At 35.0% G+C, this 24057-nt stretch overlaps 1 protein-coding gene across 1 annotated transcript in view; it reads left to right on the top strand.

Moving 5' to 3' along the window:
- Nucleotides 1-24057, top strand: part of MALRD1 (MAM and LDL receptor class A domain containing 1) — a 217304-nt gene that overhangs the window by 57927 nt on the left and 135320 nt on the right. The window contains exons 14-19 of the mRNA XM_077191926.1: nt 1653-1740; nt 4458-4634; nt 6921-7098; nt 17149-17305; nt 20699-20809; nt 21679-21892. Coding sequence (XP_077048041.1) covers nt 1653-1740; nt 4458-4634; nt 6921-7098; nt 17149-17305; nt 20699-20809; nt 21679-21892 — 925 coding nt within the window. The remainder of the gene's footprint in view (nt 1-1652; nt 1741-4457; nt 4635-6920; nt 7099-17148; nt 17306-20698; nt 20810-21678; nt 21893-24057) is intronic.

Raw genomic sequence — 24057 nt, 5'->3', positions numbered from 1 at the left:
CAGTGGAAGGAGATTTGTCATTTTGGAATAATAAATTTCCTAGCATGGCTTTTCCAAATAGTAGATGTTTTTGTTTGTCCTGTTTCCTATGTCTAACTATTTTCCTATTCCTAACTATTTTATTGCTACCAGTCCAGTAGCACTGTCCCCATTTTAATCTAAAATACCCAAAAGCCTGGGGCAATATTGTAAAGAATATTTGTGGGTATCCTGAGGGGAAAGTAAGAATCCCATACTGCTGTGAGAGCAATAAAAAGCATTGCTGTCATTTATTGTTGTCGTTCACATGAAATATATTTTGTGCTAAAATGGCCCATCTGGAGCATATCCATAGTAGGGGACATTTACCTGTCTTCTTCTGGCATACTCATTTATTTTGTTTAATGGACATAATATATAAATGAAATGTAATCATTTTTATTTACTCTGGTGATGTCAGCATCAGTAGTAAATCTACAATTCACAGGCAACTTCAAAACAGCAGAAACAAATTTGTCAGTGTTAACATATTTAGACTGATATTATTCTTTTACTTTTACAGGGTTAAGACCATTCCTTGCCTCATTTAAGTATTTTTCCCTCCTGTTACAGGATAATAAATTTCAAGTGTAATGTTTAAAAGGTCTCTGTGCATATCATATGAAAAATGGTTCTTGTTCAATATAACCTTTTTTATAAATAAATTACAACAAAAATAGTAGAACTAACAGTACTCTGAAGCAGAACCATCATATTTTTGCCACTATTTATCCTTCATTAATGTGTAGGAATTTTTTACTTAAGTGAGAAAAAAAACTGGAAAAAAAACATTAGAAATTTTATACTGCATTTCTGAAACTGAATGTGTGTGTAGCATGTAAAATAAGGATTTAAAACAATGGCAAAGAAATAACAGTTTTTGAACTCTGTTGGATCAGCAAAAATATCTTTTTTCAAAGTGTGTAATTTGAGAAGGCTTTATTATTTTTATAAATTGGGGTTTATTATTTAGTTAAACTAAGAATACTCTTATCAAATCTTTCACTAATCACCTGCTAGATATTTATCACTCAGCCACAGACAGAAGAGAGGAGGTTTATTTAGTCTTCCAGAGAGTATTTCACAAACACCAACTTCTCCTATTCCCTGGCAGTAGAAAATAATGAAGCAAATACAGCATTGACAAGTCTAATGAAGCAGTAGAATATTTTTCTTTAAAAGGTTCCATAGCTCATTTCTTACCTGCCTAATTGTTTTCATCATACTGAAATTTGTATGAGTCTATGATTTTTTTTACATGAATGGTACTATATTTAAGCATGATTAATGTTATTGCAATAAGTACCAAAGGAGGTGATCATAATATGCCACTTATGATAATGTCTTGCCATCATTTTATATCACAATGATGTTTCAGTGAATTTACACCATTGTGAAGCCAATCATTCTGTTATGGTTCACTATGATTAATGTGACCACCAGTGAAACCTGATAATAATTGGTCACTTTTGTAAATTGTCATTAAATATACTATATCCCCCAGAATAAATTTAATCTCATTTTAAGTGAGAAACATGGCAAATGACTCCTCTATCAATTAATAAGAAATATTTAATGAGAAGTGGAAGTCTACTATACACTGAAAAATGCTTTTGTAATCCTTGTTTTCCTAGATTTTGGTGAAAGGTATAGTAGGAGATGGTTTCACCGGAGACATTGGACTTGATGATGTGTCTTTTCTGGGCTGTACTCTTTACAATGGTAAGAGTTGAAATGCACGTCTCCAAGCTGTGAGCTGATTCATTGCTGATTCATTTGTTAATATTGCTACTAGAAAAGCAAAAATGAGGTTTAAAAAATGTGAGTCAGGAAATCCAGACTCATTTCCCTGCTTCTCAGATTCTCATATCCAGGCATCAGAACAAAATAGGTTCTGCTGTGCATGTAAGGTCCAAAAGAGGTCCTTAGTAAGAAAAGTGCGGCTTCCATACTCTTTTAGATCTTGACTCCTAGAAGGTAAAAGAAACTTAGCTGTGTGTAAAGGAACTGAACTTTCATTCTGCCAATTCAGTTTGGTACAGCTTTACACCTCCCCCTAATAATTCTTAATTACTTACTGTGCCAATTGCTCTCATGTAACATGAGGGCACACAAATAGTTCAGGTGATAGAGCAACCTGATGTCAAAAAAGCATTGTTACCAAGGGTAGAACAATCTCTACAGAATTGTAAAATATTATATCTTAAACATGTATTCAAGACACCCGATTCAGGATGTGGAGCTCACCACAGAATAGATTTTAAGTTGGCTACTGTTGGCTGCAGCAGGCAGTGCAGGGTTATATATGGTGTGACAGTTGCTCTAAAGCCATGACAGGGCTGTAGAGCAGCAAACAATTAAAACAGTGTCTGAATATTAGTATCCTAGCACTTACTCTAAAACACCCTAGTGTAGATGCATTTTGTTCTGCTACTCCAAAAATTTCTTACAGATATAATTAGTCCTACAAGGAATATCGAATGTGTATGGTATTTCTTTTGCACATAATTATCTGGTCTTTTACCATATTTATACAGGGTAAAGCAGTTATTATAACATTTTGGATGTGAAGGATTTTTGTAAATACTCAGTTAATGGATTGTGCCTTATATGCAAGAAATAAAATCTTAAAATAACTAATCAGAAAATCCATAAATAATTTCAAATTAGTTATGAAGAAAACTTTAAAACTAGACATAGAGGGTCAGAATCTCAAAGTTCATAACTAAGAAAAAATCCTCATTGTGTGTGGAAAGATAAATTGAAAATACTGAAGTATAATGGAGGACAAGAATCAGGTTTTGTGTTCTGTATATTTTTAAAATTGAGAGCAATTTTTGAGACAGCCTAGGGAGGGTCGTGTTCTTGTTTTATCTCCTCCATGCCATAAAAATATTCCAACAGCAAAAAGACCAGTCAAAGAGACTGTGGGAATAGCCTGCAAAATAGACAACAGCTATGGCATATTCCACCATATTTAGCACCAGTAGGATCAGGTTGAAAAAGCAGGGTTCCCCTATCCCTGCACACCGGAATCAAGCACTGCCCAATTGCTCTAGGTCCACTTTAAGTGACCAAATACTGACAGGGAGAGATGGGCTTGACAGCTTGGTGGTAAAGTCTCTCATAAGTAGCATGAAAGATGTTGAATCTTTTGAACCTTGAGTGTACTGCTTCAGCACAGCATTTGAATGCCTTGACCAAAGGCTATTCAGTGATGCTTGCTCTGGACAAAATGGTATTCAATAAAGTATAGAAAATAAATTGTTTCAAAATAGAGGAAGTATCAGATCCTCCTTTCTTTTCAGGTGTTGTGAAGGCTATGGTTATTCAAATTTTCTTAAATTTCTTCTTCCATTTCAGTGTATCAGTAGCAGAACCTTAAATATGCCATTTGTATTTTAAAATTTCTGATCAATAAGGTTCTTGCTGTTAATCTGAGTTGTAGATAAATTTATCAATTCATACAAGTCTTACTTCAAAACATTCCTTCCCTTAAGTCTTTTGTTTGAGTGTTAGGACATTTTGAGAGTATCATTCATTTGACTGGAAAATAATTTATTTAATTTCATAGATTTGCTTTCTACCCTATAAAATAGAAATGGGTAATTTATTATCAGTATTAGTGCTCCAGCTGTCAGGGATTAAAACCAAAAATCCTTTCTATCCCAGACAAAAAATATGAAAAGTCTTCACATGTACATTTTAATTAACTCAGGTGTATTGCTCAGGTGCATTGTGCAATACAGCTAATAATTTCATAAATTATTAAATTTTAAAAAGGAGTTTTATAATGGAAATTCATTTTTTGGACAAGAATAGCAAAGGTTTTCAAGAAAAGAGAGTAGGCTTGAAGAAAGGTGCATAGTAAAGAATAGGAGGACAAAATTATTTGAAAGAAGTGCTAATGAGTTTGAATGAAATATAAAGGAGGTCGTGGAACAAATTGGTGACCTCAGAATAATTTCTCTAATGAGAAAATAATTTTTTTCAGCAATAAATTTACAAGGTAAGAAGGTTACATAGTAATTTCCACAGTCCCTTGTAGTAATCAACATGTTGAAGAACCCATTATCATCTGAATGATCTGTTAGCCTTGGTGCACAGGGAAAATCAGTTTCTGTGATTGCTGTGTGAGTGTTGGCACCAGTTTTTTGAAATTATTTACTGGGTTAATCCAAATTTGAAAGACTGGCAAGAGGTGTAAATCTTGCAAGTGTCAAAGATTGTATGGATGGTGTGAGAAAACCAGTGCTTTCCACTGGGGAAAGCTTCAATTCAGCTCCTGCTGAACAGCATTTCAGTCATTCAGCTGTCCAGGATTGATTCCAGTAAAGCCATATCCTGGAAGAGGGGGGCAGTGGCAAAGGGAGAAATAATTCTGGAGCTGGAATGCCTTAGTCCAGGTGCTCAACATCCTTTTGGCTCCTTTTTCAAAGGAGACTTGCCTACTATTTCTACAACTACTTCAGGAACTTCAGTTCCTGCCACACTCCCCATGAACAACTGCACAGAGGAGGAGTTTGTCTGTCGAGCCTCTGGCCACTGCATCCAGATGATCCAGAAGTGTGATTTCAGACCTGACTGCCCTGATAAGTCTGATGAATCAGCTTGTGGTGAGTGGATCAAATCATGTTCTTTGCTACCTCACTAGATTGTGGGTCTTAAACACATTGCTTTAGCAGCTCCATCTTATCTATGCAATTTGGTATTAGCACCTAGATGCTATTTTTAATGTGATTTTCCCCAGAAACATAGTAATATTTTAATATGTTAATATTAAATATGTGTGATGTAATGCACTTTCTGCCTTCTGATTCAGGCTCTACATTTCAAGTTACTACTGAAATGTGGTAGGGGAAGGAATCCTCAGTTCCCTAATGATTTGGAATACATGACAGCTTAAGTAAGCATATTTTCTTAAAATGTTCACTAGTCCAGACTGGAAGAGAGAAAAACTTTAGAGTTTCATCTTTGGGGTGGATGTCTGGGAGATGAGTATCCACTTCTTAACTACTTCAATGAGTATGGGTTTTGTTTGGTTGGGTGGTTGTTGGGATTTTTTAATATAAAAATTGTTTCAGCGTCAGCAATAATTGTGAAATTCAGCCTACTCCACAAAGAAATAAGTTCAAGCCTGTAAAGCTCTGATAGCCTAATGGAAAAATGTAAGAGGGACAATGGACAAGATCCACACATGACACCCATACAGATCTAAGACAATTGTTGATTGCTTCTGAGTTGCAGCAGTTCACACTGTAGCATTTTAGAAGCTGTTAATTACTTCCTCTTGCGTCAAAGAACAGTACTTGAAATTACCAAAGCCAGTTAATGAGGGGGACAGACATCTAGGGACAGTGACCTCTTCAGCCTTTGCAAGCAAAACTATTGTCACTGAAAATGAAACTCTGAATTCATTACACATTGTGAAGGGAATTCAATCACCTCTCTCAGGGCTGAGGGCTCAGTGAGAATAAATATCATTCTCTCCCTATGTCTATTCCCTATGTGGGAATAACTGGAAGAGATGAATCTGATGTTTAAGTGCCACAGTAGTTTCCTATAGTGTGAAAAAACACCAGCCATTGAAATCTTGCCCTGAAACATAAATGCAGAGCCCTCTGAATATTTCTCCCCTCAAAACATTATCTTACAAAACATCTTTTTATTCTAAGCAAGATAAATACTGTGGAGGATGCACCTTTACATATTTGCTCTATCTGAGGTCTCTTATCACTAAGATGGGAATTTATCACTTAAATGACAATGCTGAACTAGGACTTAAAAATGTCCAGACTGAAACAGAAATATGATCACAGGAAGGTGTTATCTTTCTCAGAGGCACTTTAAGTATAATGTTTACAGAGCATGTTAAAAAGAGGAATACGCATTTAATGCAACTCATTATTCTCAGGAAACATCACAAATCTTCATATGGGCAACCCATGAGATCACACTGGCTGCAGTTTGCTCCTTAGTGAGGCTATACAACCTATAAATCAAAACTCACTCTCTCTTTAGTCTACCATTTTTAGCCTTCAAGGAAGGAAACATCAGGCACATTCTACCAACAAACCATGATTTCTTGATGCAGCATTTTTTATGGGTTTATGAGTTAAAATAAATTCTTGTTTCCCTTGCACAAGTCTCACTGCAGTCACTTAAGTGTAATAATCTGTTCCAAAGTTCTGGAGAGTGACTAGACTCAACTTAGACAATGTGCTGGAGAATAAATATTCACAGCAGAAATGGAAAATAAAATTGGTTTCTTTACCCTAAGTAGGGTTAGCAGTGAGCTCACTTTGATGTTTAGGAAGCAAAAACTCTTTGGAAGGCAGCTGCATGATTTTTTAGTAAGACAACAATAGAGTATTTGATACCAATACCAAATAGAGGCATTTTTATGTAACTTTCAAGTTTTGTGAGGACTGCTTGAAATCTGGTCTGGGAATTTGGTTTTGGTTTTTTTTTTACACTTATGGTCATGGACTTTGTAGACAATGTACAATGATTTCCTAATGTCATCAGTCTACAGGACTGGAGACAGAGCCATACAGCAGCTCACGGATTCTTGGCTGATTAATTTTATAGGAATTTCCATGTATATTACATGACAGATTATTAGAATTACCTGAAATCTGGTCAGAACTCATATGAAGGTAGATACTGAGGTGCAAAGGAATCGATACATTCTCAAAATTAGAATCTGTTTTGTAGAGGAGAAAACATAAAATCCATGTTTCATCTGAAAGGAAAAAAACTTTGCATGTTAGTAATGTGTCAGTATTCACAGATACTATAAATCGAATCCTTTTTATTTCCATGCTGCTTTTGGGTTGTAACATGAGTTAATGATTTTCAATTTTTGTCTAAACACGAGTAATCACTCTTGATCTCTAAAGTTATGGAAGTCTGTGACTTTGAAGATAAAGACTTGTGTGGATGGTATCAACCAGCCTTGGAACAGATGTCAGGAAACTATTCCATATTTATCACAAAGACATTCAAGTGGCAGCTTGGAAGAGGAGCAAATCTCTACCCTGAGGAAGAGCAGCACTGCCCATTAACCGATCATACTACGTGAGTACAGTTTTTCAGGTGCTTGAGTCTCTTCTAGAATGTGTGATCTTAATTGTGGATTGTGTAGAATGTGTAGATTTTCAAGGGGAAAAACTGCTGCATTTACAATATTGAAGCAGTTTACTGATTTATTAATGACATGTAATTGACTTGACAATAGGTGAAGTAGGTATGCCAGATCAATACTACAGATTAATCAAAATTAAAAAATCATTAATAAGCAGGTAAAAATTTTGAAACATCTTTCTATAAGTAACTCCCAAAAGTTTGAGCACCTCCCCATCCAGAGAAATGCTCACGAGGATATATGGAGTACAAGCATGTTGCCCCTTATGGGAATGCAAGTTTGGAAGCCATGGCTGCTCCAGCATTATCCTCATTCCAGCACCCCAAACTGCCAGCCCAGCAGTTGGCTGCAGGCTGCTGGCAGCACCCAGGGGCACTGGTGCTCTCTCTGGTCTCTGCAGTGGTTGTGGCACCAGCAAGATGACCTCTGGCACGTCAAAACCAGTTGTTGGCCACTGCTCTTTGCACTGCATTATCAATTCCTGCTATTACAAATTTTCATCCTACTTTTACACTTCTTTTCAAACTGACTTCTCTTTTGAAAGCTGGCTTTGTAATTAATTTGGCACTGCTTAATTTAGTTCATTGTGGATGTGCTCTTGATCAGTTTGAGGTGAATACCTTCTCAGTCTTTATTCACACAGAAAATTTATGGTCACTTTTCTACCTTACTAGTTATTGTTAGTTGTTAGCTATTGCTTCCAATTTTGTTATTGCTATTGTTAGCTATTGCTCTTATCCCAGCAGTTTTGCCCAAGGGTGGGCTGTACAAGTTAACACAAAATGTCCTGTGAATTCTGAACTCATTTAATATTTAACTAATGCAGTTCAAAATAACTGTAGTTAGAACCAACTTCAGTTTAGCTGGTATTTTTTTACCAGTTTTTTTTATTTTACCATTTATCTAGGTAATGATATAAGTTCATATTAAAATGTAAAATATTTCTATTCTCTCAGTGAAGATTTGTAAATTAATGTTGCATTCTGGGTAGATTGCTTAAGATAGTTACTAGCTCCTATGAAGACACTCCTTTATTTATTTGGAGGAGCAAAAATAAGTTTTTCTGCATGAACATTTGGTTTTACATGTTTGGGGTTTTTTGATTTTTTTAATTAAGTAAGAAGTGTGTTTCAAAAAAATGCCTTAATCCAATGTATTCCAGTTAAAAGTAACAGTAAGAGCTATTGATAAAAAAAATCCCTACAGGTAACTAGAAAATGTATTGAGTGCAATCAATTTTAAATGCTATACAACTTCATTAATAAGAAAATTTCTGTACAGTGTAATTACTCTGAACAGAAAAATATTTGCCTCGTTCTAGTGACATGTATGTTTAGTTTCTGTGACAATAGACCATTGAGTGCAAAGATGGTCTTTAAATTAAGGCCACTTCAACAAAATATTTGCTAATTGCTACTAGTTTAAAATTACATTATTTTGCATTTAATCAGCCTGAATTTCTATTGCTATTAAAGTGTGAGTTCAATATGTTAGTGTCACTGTGTACTTCATTAAAATTACTGTATTTTTACAAAGATCCCAAAACAGCAATACCAAGCCCAAAAAAAAATCATTCAACACTAGCAAAGAATTACAAGGCTGTCAAGCTGTTTCTAGGTCTCTACATTAGATATGAAAAGGAATTGTATCCCATAAAAAAGAGCAACTGTTTAGAATAAATTAGCTGTCAAATCTTTCATTGACTGCTCTTTATTTGGTGTATATTAACCAATACCAGCCCTGTATGTGTACTTAGTAAATCCTCCCACAACCTTTCCAGCACAGCTTTACCTTGGCACAGTGATACATGGAACTGCATTACTGCTTTTCAACATATTTTCAAGGTTTAATGCAACTAACAGTACATTGAAAAGAACTGATGAAAAGAGAAAGCAAATGATCCATAGAGATTGCAGTTTTCAGGCAACTCTGTAATGTATTGCTCTTGTGATGTTTCACATGAGATGCAGTTTGGTTCTGTGGTTTCCCCCTTCCCTTTCTTTATTGGTCTATAGAGAAGTACAGAAGATAGATGCTTCCAAATTACCACAGGAGATCCAGAGCAGCAGTTTTGTTGAATTAAAACCCTGCAACATTTCGTTTTATTTTCTCATCCATTTCCCCCAAATTTCCACTAGTTAGATGAGGGAAGCTGTGTTACTGTAATCCTGTATGTTTGCAAATTAAAATAAAATACGCAGGACTATGTATAGAAATGTTTGGATTCATTCTGATGCAAGAGTAGTTGGCAGTGCAGCTTACAATGAGTCCTTTCAGTAAAAATACCTGTGAATACTTGTAGTCAAACCATCTGCTTCCCCAGAATGAGTACCTGGGCTAGCCACAGGTAGGCTGCTGAATTGTGAGGTGAAGGTGTGGGTCTTTGAAGCTATAATTACATTAATTAAGTGAAAGTAATTACTTTGGAAATAGAGGGAACAGCTTGTATATGTATATAGAAACCAAAGGCTGTAGGAATAGAAGCCATTATGGGAGTCTGCCATTGGAGCCTGGCTTGAGCTATACAGTCCCTGGCTTGAGCTAGAAAAAGTCTGTTATGTGTTGTGCAAAGGGCTGGGTGACATTGGCACTGTGCACTCAAAAGACCACTATTCATACTTGAGTGTGAGCTCCTGTGATGTGCTTCTATACTTAGCAAATGGAATTCTCTATTGCAGTTATGTTTCTAAAAGCCACAACAGTAAAAGTATCAGTTTGTGTAGGCTTAAACAAGTATTAAATTGACACCAGCAAATGGATGTCTATTAGTTTATTTCCATTTTAAACATCTGGTTAGTGATGTTGCAAATTCTCTGACATTATTAATGATATTTGGGTACCACTGTTAATTAAAAACTTTGTAGTCACTTAATTGATATGAAAATTCATGCATCAAATCTAATAAATCAAAACAAAAATGGATGCAGAGGTAAAATGAAGCTGACATGATAATTATTGCTGTGTAAATAGTTCCTCTGATAAACATATTTTTAATACATCTGTCATTATCTGTGTCTTCTTTTCAGACAATCATTATCAGAATTCAGGAAATTTAGGAAAATTAAAGGTTTTAAGTAATATGTTTGAGCTCAGCAGTCAAGACATGTTTTAAATTTGAGAGTCTATAAACTTTAAAAGAGGAGAAAAAAATTATAAAGTATTGTGTGGGTGGTTTTTCTTTTTTCCTTGGATTTTTTGGTTTGTTGGGTTGTTTTTCCTTATGTGTCCAACATAAATACCAACTGCTTTTAAGAGTAAGCTAATGGCAAGAAATTATTTGCCAGATGATGTCAAATTATTTCATTGCAAGCAATCATAATTTAATCAAACTTAATTTTGTACGAAGAAAGAGAATATACCCAAAGTGTTTTTCACTTCTTATGTTAGGATGCGAGAACATGGGGTTAAACTCATAATGAAAATAAATTAAACTATGAATAATTTAATCATTTTGTGTATGTAAAACTTTGCTTACATTTGCTTCATTTTCTTCCTGGATTTCATATTTATTATGTAAAACAAAGCATCAAAGTTTTCTGTGATAGAATTGAAGCATGGTCACAGATAGAAATTTTCGTTTGGAATTTTGACTTTTAGGATCCAATAAATAAATATTCTGCAGCTTTATTTAATACAAGAATTCCTTCTCATATTGGAAAAGGAATCATTTCTCTGGTGGTTTTCTTTTGAGCAACTTTGTGATGTCAGTGTCCAATTACAGCTGTCAGTATGACTTGTTAAACACCTTTGGTTCCATTCAGTTTGAAATAACTATTGAACCTCAATCATGTGATAAAGTTTAGATGCTCAAGATAGATTTTTTTTTTCTCTAGCACTGTGCAAAGAACTTGGTCAGTTGGCCTGCATTTTACAGGCAGCTGTGAACAGAAGTAGAGGTTGTCTTCTGCAACAGGAAATAGTTCTATGGGCTTTATTATGGCATGTCAACCATTTTACATGTTTTGTTTCTGAATTTATTAGGCCTTAATATTAAGTGCTAATGGATGTGGGAGGTTACTAGGAAAAAAAGTTTCAAATCATAACAAGAGAATTTACTCTTTTTTGGAATAACCAGTTGGAAATTAATATGACACATATGGCTGTAACTGAAAATCTGCATTCCTAATGACTGTTTGCTCTCAATTCTCTTTTAAATTTTTAATCTATGCAGAAATGCTGAAATTTAATTCAAGGAAAGCCTTCCTTTCTTTTTTTTTCTTATAGTTGTTAGCTACAGATTTCAGTTGCTGACTATTTAAGACCTAGAAGAATTTAAGTTGGAAGTGTTCAGCCAAGAAAATCTTTCTCTGATACACAGAATTAATTAAATTATTGGAGTTCTTATCTTCCTTTAATAATATTGGAAATTACACATTTTATAGCATTTTAATTTTGAATATAGTCCTTTTTCTGAAAAAAATATCCTCACAGATGCAATAATCTTTATTCAGGGAAGAAATTTTTTTCAAGTCTATGAATATATTATATGCCAAACTGCAAGAGGTCTGTGAAGGTTTTGTTCCCATGTTCTGACCTATAATAGCCCATCCTGTGTTATCTGCAGAAGGATAAACAGTGAAAGAATTTCTGGTGCAGACATTGAATATCTAACAAGTACAGATATGAAAGAAACAAGGTATTTTTTTTCATTCTCCATCTTTCTCATCATAAATCTTCTCATGTTTCCTAAAGATATCTGCTCCACCACATTTCTTTCACGTTCACAGTCACTGTACACCTTAACTAAAACCTTGGCCCTGCCCATCACAAGTCCCTCTCCTTCCTACACCACCTGTGGCCCTCTGGCTGAGCTGACCAGCACAATGGGCAGTGCATTGAGAAACTCTTATCCAGCCCAAAAAGGAGGTGATAAATTTCTTCTTGAATGAGTGCTTGAATATTAAATTATCTTTCACTTCTGAATTGTTGCAGCATTTTTTGAGATTTCTCCAGGCAGATGCAATATTGAGGGAAATATTAGGGTTTGTCTTTTCATTTTTTTTTAACAGAAGGCTTGTTCTTTATACATATATCTATTTCTGTAATACTTTCTGTAATATTTTGTAATATTTCTAAGTTTTTTCAACCCACCTTTCAGCAGTTTCCCTCCTTACAGGCAAATTTCAAGTAAAAGGTACGTTATGTACATGGCTTCCCCATTTTACACTTAATATTGAGGTTACCTAGGGCTCTATATCAATACATAAAGATTAACTTGTCATTGTGTCTTTGCCTGTTTCCTTTGGAATATCATAATGAATTTTGTATGCTAAATCTTTTTATTGCAACTTTTGTTGCTAGAAAATATAACAAGTTTTCTTTACATATAGTCTTACATTTTACCAGAACTGTCATATCATCTGGTTTTGACACTAAGAAACAAGAATTAATAGGAGTCAACAGAAAATGAAGTTAGCATGATGCAAAGGTCGAAGTATCACAGTTTGCCACCACCTTGTGTCGTGTCAAGTATATAAGGCATTAAAATATCAATGCTATGTTCTGATGGAAGTGCAAGAAAAAAATGGCAAAACCATTAATATTTTCTCATAAATATGTTTTTTAGGAATTAAAAGTTAGACTATAACACCTTATTGACTATTTTTTTTTCTCAGAAATCTGATGAAAGGTTTTTCAGCTAGGAAATTGTAGCTAATTTAAAACAAAAAAACTGCAAATGCATTAACTTTAGGAAAACTTCTGCCTTCTGGTTACTCATGCTTTGAGGGAAAGAAGCTACAGAAGGCAGTGATCTCCCATAGCCCCTGTACCCTGATAAAGGATTCAGAGGATGTGGAAAATGAAAACTGAAGCCACTGTCTTGACTGATTCAAACCATCAGCTTGAGCTTTGATGGTCCACAATTTCCTGATGTGTCCAGTATTCCACAATCCTTTCCCTTTGGTCAAGAGAGTGCTTCTTTTGAAGGTCATCTAGTGCCCTACTGGGTTTTCTTGACCACTATTTTTTTTTTTCTCTATACAGAAACCCATCTGTTCTAATAGCAGGTCACTCACCTGGGCAGATCCCAGACAGATGGTGCTGGAAAACTGAAGAATAATATTTTCAGTGCATAATAGGTGCAATAGGTGTGGGGCTCTGGTTTGCTATATAGATAGTGTACAGTGTTTATGGATATATATAATCAGGAAAAATGGAAAATTTTCCTGCATTTGAAGGCTGCTGCTTTCTGAATTTTGAAATTTAGGATGGTGATTTAGCTGATCATTGGGATACTTACAACTCTAAGAAAACTAAAATATCTCTCTCCAGTTTATGTCTTCTCTTCATTTTTTTTTCTTGTTATTGCTGAAATTTGGAAGGAAATCAGAACTTTTTAGTAAAAGGGAGTTGTTTGTTTTCTGATCAAGTTTAGTTTTCAGCCCCAAAGAAAAAGCATGAGTAATGGGTATTTTTAAAATTCCATTTAAGTGTTTAATCAGGGATTCTCAAGCAATTGGTGGAGGATACACAGATGAATTTCCACTTTAAAAACAGAGAGATGTCCAAAAATTCATTAAATAAGAGCTTGAACTTGCTGTGCAAGAAAGTACATCTGAATAAGTTTTGATCCCCTTTCAGACATTGCAACAATAGACAATTAGAACTGTGAAATGTGTTATTCACAGCATGAGACATGACTTGATAATGCTGCCAGATTTAAGATGGGACTAATTTTTTGATAGGTCTTCTTTTCTTAGCCCACCTAATCTTTCCCTAATTATTATATTCAGTTCACTGTGTTCTCTGGAATGCCTTGAAGGGGAAAATAGAATGAAGATTCTTCTATAAATGTCCATTCTTTGCCAACTACTGTTCAAAAGATATTTGAAATATTAAGCTATTAACTGAGACAAGTATGCAAATATAGGTCAGTTGCTTATGTTGAAAATTTTATATCCATTAAAATGTTGTGAATTTCCCTCTGAAATTAATTAGGATTTTTGGACTGGCACAGGAATGTCTTTGTATAGGGAATGCTTGTAGTACAGAGGTAAAATTAATTATTTTCAGAGGGTAAATATCAAGATTTTAATGACACTTACTGTAGCTGCCAAGTAATAGGTTTTCCATGGGTTTGTCTTGTAAATTGGCCTGAGCTCTTGCAGCTACAGGCAGGGGAGCCTGGCTGTATCCTGCTGAATTTCAGCCCTTACATAAGATATCTGCTGAAAGCTAGATTTATTCACTATTACAGATGTTGAAAAATACCATGTTTTACACTTGTTATCATCAACCTCTTGAGGTCTCACTTAAAAAAATCCAAAAAACAACTCAAGGGAGTCTTTTTATGGAATAGGAAAGAAATTAATTTAAGGATGGGACTAATTAACTCTCAGAATGAAGAAAGTTGTCTTCTCTGAAGATCACTTAAAAAACAAAGGTTGGGGGTGAAAACAAGAACATCATCTGGCAGAGTAAGAGAAGCTGTTAAATTACATTTATGGTAGCTTTGGAATATCTTGTCACTGTATATTTTTACTAGGCTAAAATAAAAGTGGGCCAGCTAAGAAATCCTTTATTTTCAAAGTCAGAACTTGACACACTGAGCAGATGATTGCATGTACATTAATTGGCTCTGCTAAAAAGATTGCATCCACAGAAGATATGGACCCTCCAGCTAATTTGAACTCTCTGAAAGCAGAATGATTACTTATTACTTTTTCCAAACTCTTCCCCCTGTAGATCATGCACCTCCCTGGAAATTCCATGCAGGCTTCTCTACCAGGCAGCTTAAGAATTCAAGACAGAGAAATTACTTTGTTCTGTGAGCAAACATGAAGCAAGTTAATTTTCACTAGAATGAAGCTTTTCTTTTAAACATTTATAGGTCACAAGTACATTAGTCTTGTAGTCCTAAGTGTAAAAATGTCCATGATAGGAGTGAAAGTCAACAAGGATGCTCTACACATACTTACCCATCCCCTTCTGATCCCTCCCATTTCCCATTACTTGCCCACATAACCTTAATCTTCCTGTAATCACATACCACATCTGTGTTTAATGGCTAGCACTGTGAAGTGTTTCATGCAGGGGACTTTCATCTGGTGTACTAGTTTTAAATGTGATATTATAGCAAACACTGAAACAAAGTCAAAAATTTGCAAGGACGCTTGTCTTAGGCTGCACTATGGGACAGTAGTATCTGGGCATAGATGTGATCTTTGGCCTGACTATGTCTGACAGAACATACCAACAAGAGATGGATGACTGAATTTCATCATAGAACTGATTGTACCCTGCCACTGTTACAAACTAATCTCACTGAGAGGCATGGATATAATACTGAATACTCTGGGAGCTTTGAGATCTGTAAGTGCTGTTGTTCTTCAGAGCTTTTAAAGCTTTTTATCATTCTGCTTCTTGCAAGTCCTTTTGAATTCTGTTGTAAATACAGTGCCAACACCCTTGGGTCATTGAAAGCATGAGTTCCCAGAAGCAGAGTAAGTTCTGAATTTTTCAGTATTTTTGCAAACCTTAAGAGAGCCTGACCCTCTTTTACCTCCAAGCAAGACTCTGGTAGAATACTCAGCACCAAGGCAAAAAAGAAAAATTGCTACCTTGAAATAACAGCTTTCTTCAGCAGAAAGGAGGGAAATAAATGAGTTGTCCAAATGCATATTTCTTGAAAGATCTGTAATTATGAGTTTTCAAAGTTTTCAGCTATTAGTTATAGTCAGTTTATTTGGAGAATGTTTTAATACTTAGGCTAAAGGATTAAGCAAATGCATGCAGTAATTATAAAGATGTCTGAGTTGCCAGGATTCAGTGATAAAACAAAAGCATCAGCAGCAATTCTCTTATCTGCCTTTTCATGAAAAGGAAAAAAAGATTGTGGAGAAGATCCTGATTTCCACAAATTCTAACTCTTCCTTCCCCCTAGGATTTTGCCCAGATTAACTTTGGTCCCTGCTACGTTTGTGAGCCGTTTTCAGTGATCTCACATGTAACATATCTGATCTATGCAAAATGAAGATCTGTACCATTAAAATGTTGCCTTTTTGATTATTTGGTTGGTTGGTTGTTTTTGTTCTTTGTTTGTTTCTGGTGTGACACATGACTAGGTAGAAGCAGTAGTCTAGCTGAAAAAAGTCTCTGATTTGTGAGGATTTTTGAAGGCCTGTTTCTGACCCTGTACCAGCAAATTCTTTACTCTTCTCATTAGGCAGGATTTTCAGTCTGTGAAGAGTGTGATGTCATGAGGCCTTTGAGCATCTTGTGTTTCTCTTGGCCATGCTTGCTGGCTAGAGTCATTGTCTTCTCACAGCTGTAGTGATTCAGCTTTACAGAGTGGTTGCTCAGAACTTGGCCAATCAGAAAAATCAAAAGGAAAAGAAAACCAAATAGCAGCACCTATTTAAAAGCATAGGTTCTGTCGTTAGCTTCATAAGCACTTGTTGGGAAAGATTCTTTTGAGAAGTACTGAGCATGAAGCACTTCTGCTGGAGAGAAATTTATCTTTGGTCAACAGCTGTGTTTTATTTTGGAAAGTAAGGTTTTTAGGGGCTAAATCTTTACCCAAAACACTAAAGCTGCACTGCTGGTATCTCTGTACACTCAGAATCTGATGCTTACTTCAAAGAGACCTCATCTTTCCTGGTAGCACAGGAGGTAAAATGTCATCCAATATCTTGGGTTTTCCTGACATTAAGCCAGGATCAAACCCTCTGAATTCTCCCAGGAAAGAGGGTAGCAGGGAAAGCCAGAGTCCCTCTAGCCCACATCTACAATGTACGTGATTCTACATGATTCTGTGGGTTCACATCAGCTCTTTTTTTTTTTTTTTTTTTGCCAATCTCTGATATTAAAATACTATCTGCATTTGCAAGGGGTTTTTTTGAATTCTGGCTACATACTAAGATGCATCCAGATGCATCCAGATACCCAGACAGCAAATGCTATCTAAGGAAATATTGCAATCTTAAATTAATTATGATGAAATGTTTTGTTTTAATAAGTTATAACCCTTTTTCTCTGTGCAGGTGCACTGAAGAAGGCTGGTATCTCTTTGCAGACAGCTCAAATGGAGAATTTGGTGACACAGCTGACATTGCTACCCCAGTCATCTTCCTTACAGGGCCCAGATGCAAAATCATATTCTGGAACCACATGAATGGTTCAACAATAGGTTCTCTGGAGGTATGGAGATGCTCTTTGTTTTGTTTTGTTTTGTTTTTCTGCATGAAATTGCTCTGAAGAAATTTATGTGTTCTCTTTTAGTTTCATTAAAGCCCAGGCTGCTAATAAACGAAAATTAACAATTGCTAGCACTCTACTGCTCTCAACATGTTATGATATGAAGGAAGAATTATTTCAAATACTGGAGAAATTATAAATTAGAAATTCCTACAACAAGCAAAAATTGTGATGGTTATAGACATGCCATGGTTGGAAATTCAATACAAGAAAATGTTTTGTATCACACAGTACCATTTGACACTGAAAAGGAGCAATAGATATTTGGACATCAAGGTCTTTGGCCAATGTGGGAGCATGGGAAAAAGAAGTAATTACATCAAAATTCAACATAAAATCTTGTAGAAAGTGCTTATACCTTGAAAAGCTGAACATATCACTTTCAGAGATTATTTGTATTCATGTAAGCAGCATTGAACTATTTCTGTGGCATATTAGCGACAAATTTGCTTTCCCGTACCTTTTTTCCTTATTCTGGTTTAAATAAAAGCACTTCCATAAAGGAAATGTAACTCATTAGCAGCTTGTAGATCAAATAACTCACTGCAGACAGAAATGAATAAAACAACAACATGGTTCTAAACAGTTATTTATACCACACAGCAGTGGGCTTATAATGTGATTTCCCAGGAATGTTATAAAATACCTACAGCATCAGGAATGGAGTGAAAAAAACACTCATATAAGTTATCCAGTCACATGTGCACTCAGTATCATACTGAATGTGGGCAATGCGTGAGGATTTAAATATACAAATTATAACAAAAGGTGACAGAATTCAGCTGTTTTGAAAACAAAATTAATATTTGTGTTGACATTAGAAATATGATGTGGGATGTGGTGAACTACACACCATACATGCAACTGGCTAAATATTTAGTGGAAGCACGTTCTATGATTTCTTGGATTTCTTCCTAAACAATTTTTTAAAGTATTGGTAAATTTCTCCCAACTAGGTAAAGATCTTGCTAGGTTGCTTGGAAAATGGTCAAATATTAGTTAATCAGAATCAGTGGGAAATCAGAGGATAAAGATGGTTCATCCTCTGTTTTAAGGCTTGGGACCAATTAATGTGCTTTGGGACTTCTTTGCATACTCCAGGGTGCAGGCTCCTTTACAGTGTAAGAACTCATGTTAGTTGGAATTATGTTCAAAAAATGTTTTGTAGAAATCAACAGCAATTCTAAGGAGCTGTGCCCAGTATTACCAGCACAAAAAGCAAATGTGTATAGTATAGATCTTTTCTTTTCTCAGTTTAAACACTGATCACAATTTCCCTCTATTCTTTAACTGATCCTCCCTCACCTCAAACTTACTTCATTTTAAGATGTACCAAAGGAAAATCATGAAACCTTTGCACACTGTTAATAATCACTTAGTTTCAATTGCTTGATTAATCATTTAATAATGGTTAATGATTAATAATGGGTAAAACTCAGAATATAAAATTATTTAGGTGATTTCTCATTATTTATATTAAGAAGGCTCTAAGTATTGTAGGAATGGGAATATTTTCTGTGCTTACAAGACCTTTTATCCATATCTTCCCTCAAGACTTCCACTTTTTTTTCTGCACCCATGCCATCAAATATCATGTAAGATTGCTGAAGATTTTCCTGCCATTTGCATGAATGGTTACCTTCCTGTGTTTCTATTACTTTCTTAAATACTGAATTGCTGTAACTTTCCTGAGCAACCTCAATTTTATTATTTATTGGAACCTTTTTTATTTAGTTTCTGTACTTTGACTTGGCATGGGTAATTCTACCAAAGTATAAGATGTGCTTTTTTGCAATGTAATTGAATGTATAGATGTTCAAAGTGCATTAAGGTACAGAGAAGCATTGTTTTAATAGCACATAAATTAATGGCCATGTTTTACCCTAAAGTTTTAACCTTTTTTCATTATATGATAGAAAATACGAATTTATGATGCAGGAATTGGATATATAATAGAGTAGATAATTTACAGTCTTAAAAACATGTACATGTGTGTCTACAGTCACACACATACCTTCATATAACTATATTATTTGCATTTGAGATTAAAAAGAGATACTTTCTTATTCAGCACTCTTTATTCTTTCAAATAATGTCTGTAATCCCTTTCTCAATAATTTATTTATTTTCATTTTACATTCATGTCTTCTAGGGCAGATCTTCCAGTCTGTAAAGTCAGAAGTCACTTGTTTTTCTATCCAATTTAATATATTATCTGTTCTTTTTCCCCCCTAAAATGAAAGCTCTTTAGTGTGAGGATTTGCTGTTTGCTTGGCAGAACTTACCTGTTTTGCAATATCATATACATTCATGGGACTGCATAAATTTAAAACAAAAAAAAAGGTTTTTTCATTATGTTAAAAAATGCCTGGGCTGCCCTAAGAAGATTACACAGCATAGCAGTAAATCCTTGTAAGCAGAAGTAGCTCAGGCAATTGGTGAATGGATGTTTAGCTCTGCTAGTACTGGCTGGAGACAGAGCTTGACACACCTTATCAAACACACATCTTGTTATTGTCAGCTCAGTTGAATTTGGATGCCCAAGAGATTGGACCAAAGAATATTTAGAACTCTCTGCTCATGTTGAAGTGTGTCATCATTCCCCAGTCTGCTATTTTTAAGGACATGGGCTTTTACAATCTTTCATTGCTCAAAAAATTAAATTTTGTCTTTAAAAAAAAAGAAAAAAATTATTTTTAGAAGAAACAAAATGTTTCATAAGAATCAGGACAAATCCATCCTGAAAGAGCAGTTAATTGTATGCATGAACAAATATACTTTTCAGCAAGTCTTGTTAACCCTGTTTCTGTGTTGTACAACTGAATCACAACCCACTAATGAACAATTTTTATTCACTGCTAGCCACTCTGGATAAATGAATGAGATTCATTAGTCCAATTAAGGCTGTGGGTGTCATATGTTTATGAGGAGGTCAGAAAATCTTAAAACATTATTTTCTTTGTATAGTCATTTATAATGACATATCCATGTGGATCAGGTTGGACACTAGGCAAAGGTTCCTCACCCCGAGGGTGGCTGGGCACTGCAGTAGGATCCCCAGGGCAGCAGGCACAGCACCAAAGCTGGCAGAGGGCAAGGAGCTCCTCAGCAGTCCCAGGCATATGATTCAGCTTTGGGTGGTCCTGCAAGGGGTAGGGACCTGGATTTGATGGCCCCTTCCAATTCCAGATATTCTATGGTTCTGTGAATTGTAATGGTGGGATAGAGATTAGGTGTACAAGATAATATTGTACTCTCGTATGCAATTGTAGGACTCCTAAGTGAGTTGGTAATGGAAATATTTTTTTTGTGATCTAAAGTTATTTTCTTTTTTAGGTACTCTATAAAAGCAGTAACAAGACTTCTAAACTGTGGAGTCAAACTGGCAGCCAAGGTCCTCAGTGGAACAGAGCAGAAGTGTTCTTAGGAATTCGTTCAAATTTTCAGGTGTGTCTTCCAATGTGATGTGCTCCTAGAGAGCTGGCTGTTAGTACTTCTATATTAAGCATTCTTCACCTTCTCATTTTCCTTTTCACACCATGCATGTATCTCTTCTGCCACACAGAAGAAATCATCTCTTCAGCTATCTGATTAATTATCTGAGCTGGACTCATGTTTTTGGAGATTTCCCATTCCTCTTTTATCTCAGACTGATATCCATTTTTAAGACTGAGAATCCCATCTATCCTCGAATCCTCAACTTAAAATATTCTACTTCTTTCTCCTTAGTGTGCAGTAAGAAAAAACATCTGGATTTTGGAAAAAGAATCTTGAGCATGATGTTTGCTTTGAAATCAGAGCAGATTCCCAAACCTCTTAGAGATACTTGCTTAGTTGCAGACTTATGGAAAAAAACAAAAATCCCCAAGGATAGTCAGTAACAGATTTTTTAAAAAGTTACATTTCCTGGTACTTCTGTCTTGGAATTTTAATGAAATTTTAAAATTCTTTTTACATTCATGGGAATTAAATGATGAATGGCAGACTAGTCTTTTTCAGACTTTCTTTGCAGAAGTAGGAAGAACCCTTGCCATTAGCTCAGGATGAGTGAGGAGTGGTATCTGAGTGGCATGATTAATTTCCTCTTTTTGGTGTGCCTGGTAATGTTAGCAGCTGGTCCTTCAATAACTACAACGACAGATCTGTACCAACTCTAGTACAAGATTTCGTAGAATTATAATTTGACAGTAAGGACTGACCACTTCACATTAAAAGATTTGTGAGGACCATCAGCCTCTGTTCTTTTCATGTTGTGTGTATAAGCTTTTCTCTATCTTATCAGTGGCTTACTGTAATAGCTCTGTAATTTTTATTAGGTTATTTTCAGGGCAAAACGTGGTGTCAGTTACATGGGAGACGTGGCAGTGGATGATATTACCTTTGAAGATTGTTCCCCTCTGCTAATCTCAGGCAAACCTTGCACATCAGAGGAATTCATGTGTGCCAACAAATACTGCATCCCAAAGAATAATCTGTGTGATTTTGTAAATGACTGTGAAGATAACTCAGATGAAAGCCCTAGTATTTGCAGTAAGTATGGTAGTTTTTTAATATAATTATCATAAATAACTCTGCCTGCTGTGAATTTTTAATACTCAAATATTCTTGGCCACTCATCAGCTAAAAAAGCAAACAAGAAGGTAATAATTTAATTCTGTTCATTGGCTTTTAAGGATTTTTAATTATTATTATTTAATTTAAAATCCAGGATACAAAATACAAAGAGCTTCTAATGGAATTCTTAAAATAACTCAGAAAGCAGCTGTCTTTAAAAGCAGAATAAAATTATCCTGTTTTCCATATGAAAAGAATGTATTAAAGCTGAAAAAAATTCAAGCATAATACCTTTGGGAGATGAGGAGCCTACCTCCTTAGATATTTCAAGGGTTGTCAGGTCTCAGCAAATTATTTTAATCTGAATATTGTACAATTTTGGTTTTACAAGACATATCAAGAAGCAGCATATGTAGTATCTGATTCAAAGAATGATGTTTCATATCAAATGGCTCCTTCTGAATCACAATATGTGGTATTAACACTTCCTTCTTCTACTACTACAAATGTGGGAAATCCTCACACAATCAAATCTCCATTGATTGGTGCCATATTAACAGTTACCTCATTTTCACTGAGAATATTAATTCAGTTTATCAAATTCTCAGTGAATACAATTCTTTGAAGAAAAAGTATGCTGATATCCTATGAATGCTAAGGTACATGGCAAAGGAACCATGTTTTGCAAATTATTTTCACGCTATCAAACTACTCAATGATTTCCAATCCAGGAATAGAACATCACTAACCTATACAGGGACCAGCTCAGATTTTCTGCAACTAAAAATGAAGAGTATTTCAAGTTGCAATTACTCTCTTAAAAAATATTCTCAAACTTTGACTTTTGTTTTCTGAATTTTTTAAAATATTAATGGTTTGTTTGTTTGTTTGTTTGGGGTTTTTTTTGGGTGGGGCAGTTCTGCATTGTCTGTGTTTCCCATGAAATATCATTAGAAAAATATAAATTGAAGCATTAAGGGAAAAATGGTTCAAATAAACTGATGGGATTTAGTTTTGCAACCACTATAATAAGGATTTTATTCCAATTTCCAATTAGAAGAGATTAATTGAAACAGTCCCATACAGTGACTACTTTCCTCTATATGTTTTTTTATTATTACTTTTAAGTAAGGAAAAAAAATTGCAAAACCGTTTTTAAAAATTTTAACTGCATTTTAATTGTAAGCTTTACAGTGAATCATTATAGAGCTTTACAAGCACAGGAGTCATTAAATGTGCAAGTGCACAATCATCTACAGTAACTTGAGCTTCTAAGCAGGCTGCCTAAATTTTCTTTTTCATCAGTGGAGGACTTGTTTTCAGGCTGAATTTCATGCAACTTAAAATCAGTTGTTTGAGTTAGATTAAAGAAGTTGTCTTGTAGATATGAATATTTCTCTTTGTTGACAATAGAGATCCTACAAGGACATCTAAACTTAGATTAGGTAATACCTACTATGTACAGCATTAGCAGGGATATGAGTGCCCATGCCTTAAGGTCTTGATTCTTGAAAACATGTCTTTAAAATGAAAGGGTCAGTTGTAAGCATTCTATTGGCTCAAGATGGAATCCGTAAATAATGGAAGGAATTTCTTTAAGAATGGTCTTGAAATATTAAGTAGCTAAATCAGTTGAAAAATATAATTAGGAAAAATTTTATGGGCAGTTTGCATTCAATTGAGTTAATCTACAATCTGTGATTTTCATAAGAAATAATCATATAATTTCACACATCCAGTCTGGGTTGGTTTTAATTGTTGCTTCAGATGGCACTGTATTTGCAGACAGAGGTAAAAGGGAAGCTAGTATTGCTAAGCAGCTTATACTTCAAAGAAAAAGTTTCTAACGTTTTTACTTTATGACATTCAGAGATTAAAATTCAAAGAAAAAAATATTTTATCTGATTTCAGCCTGAAATTTTTGAGATAGCTGTCTTTCCTGTTTTGGTCCATGTGTAGATTCCATGAAGTTTAGATCCTTAGCCTGGCTACTGATGCTTCTGAGTACCTTTCAGTTAAATAAAACTACTTCCAAGTGGCTGAACTTTATCAGGCCTCAGAAGAGGCTCAGATTTGGATTACATTTTGGAAGAGATATTTTGTAATTTCTGATATTGTCCTACAAAATAATACATACAGAT

Source organism: Agelaius phoeniceus, chromosome 1 (genome assembly GCF_051311805.1).
Source record: "Agelaius phoeniceus isolate bAgePho1 chromosome 1, bAgePho1.hap1, whole genome shotgun sequence".
Taxonomy (NCBI): Eukaryota; Metazoa; Chordata; class Aves; order Passeriformes; family Icteridae; genus Agelaius; species Agelaius phoeniceus.
This window is presented reverse-complemented; position numbering and strand designations above follow the sequence as displayed.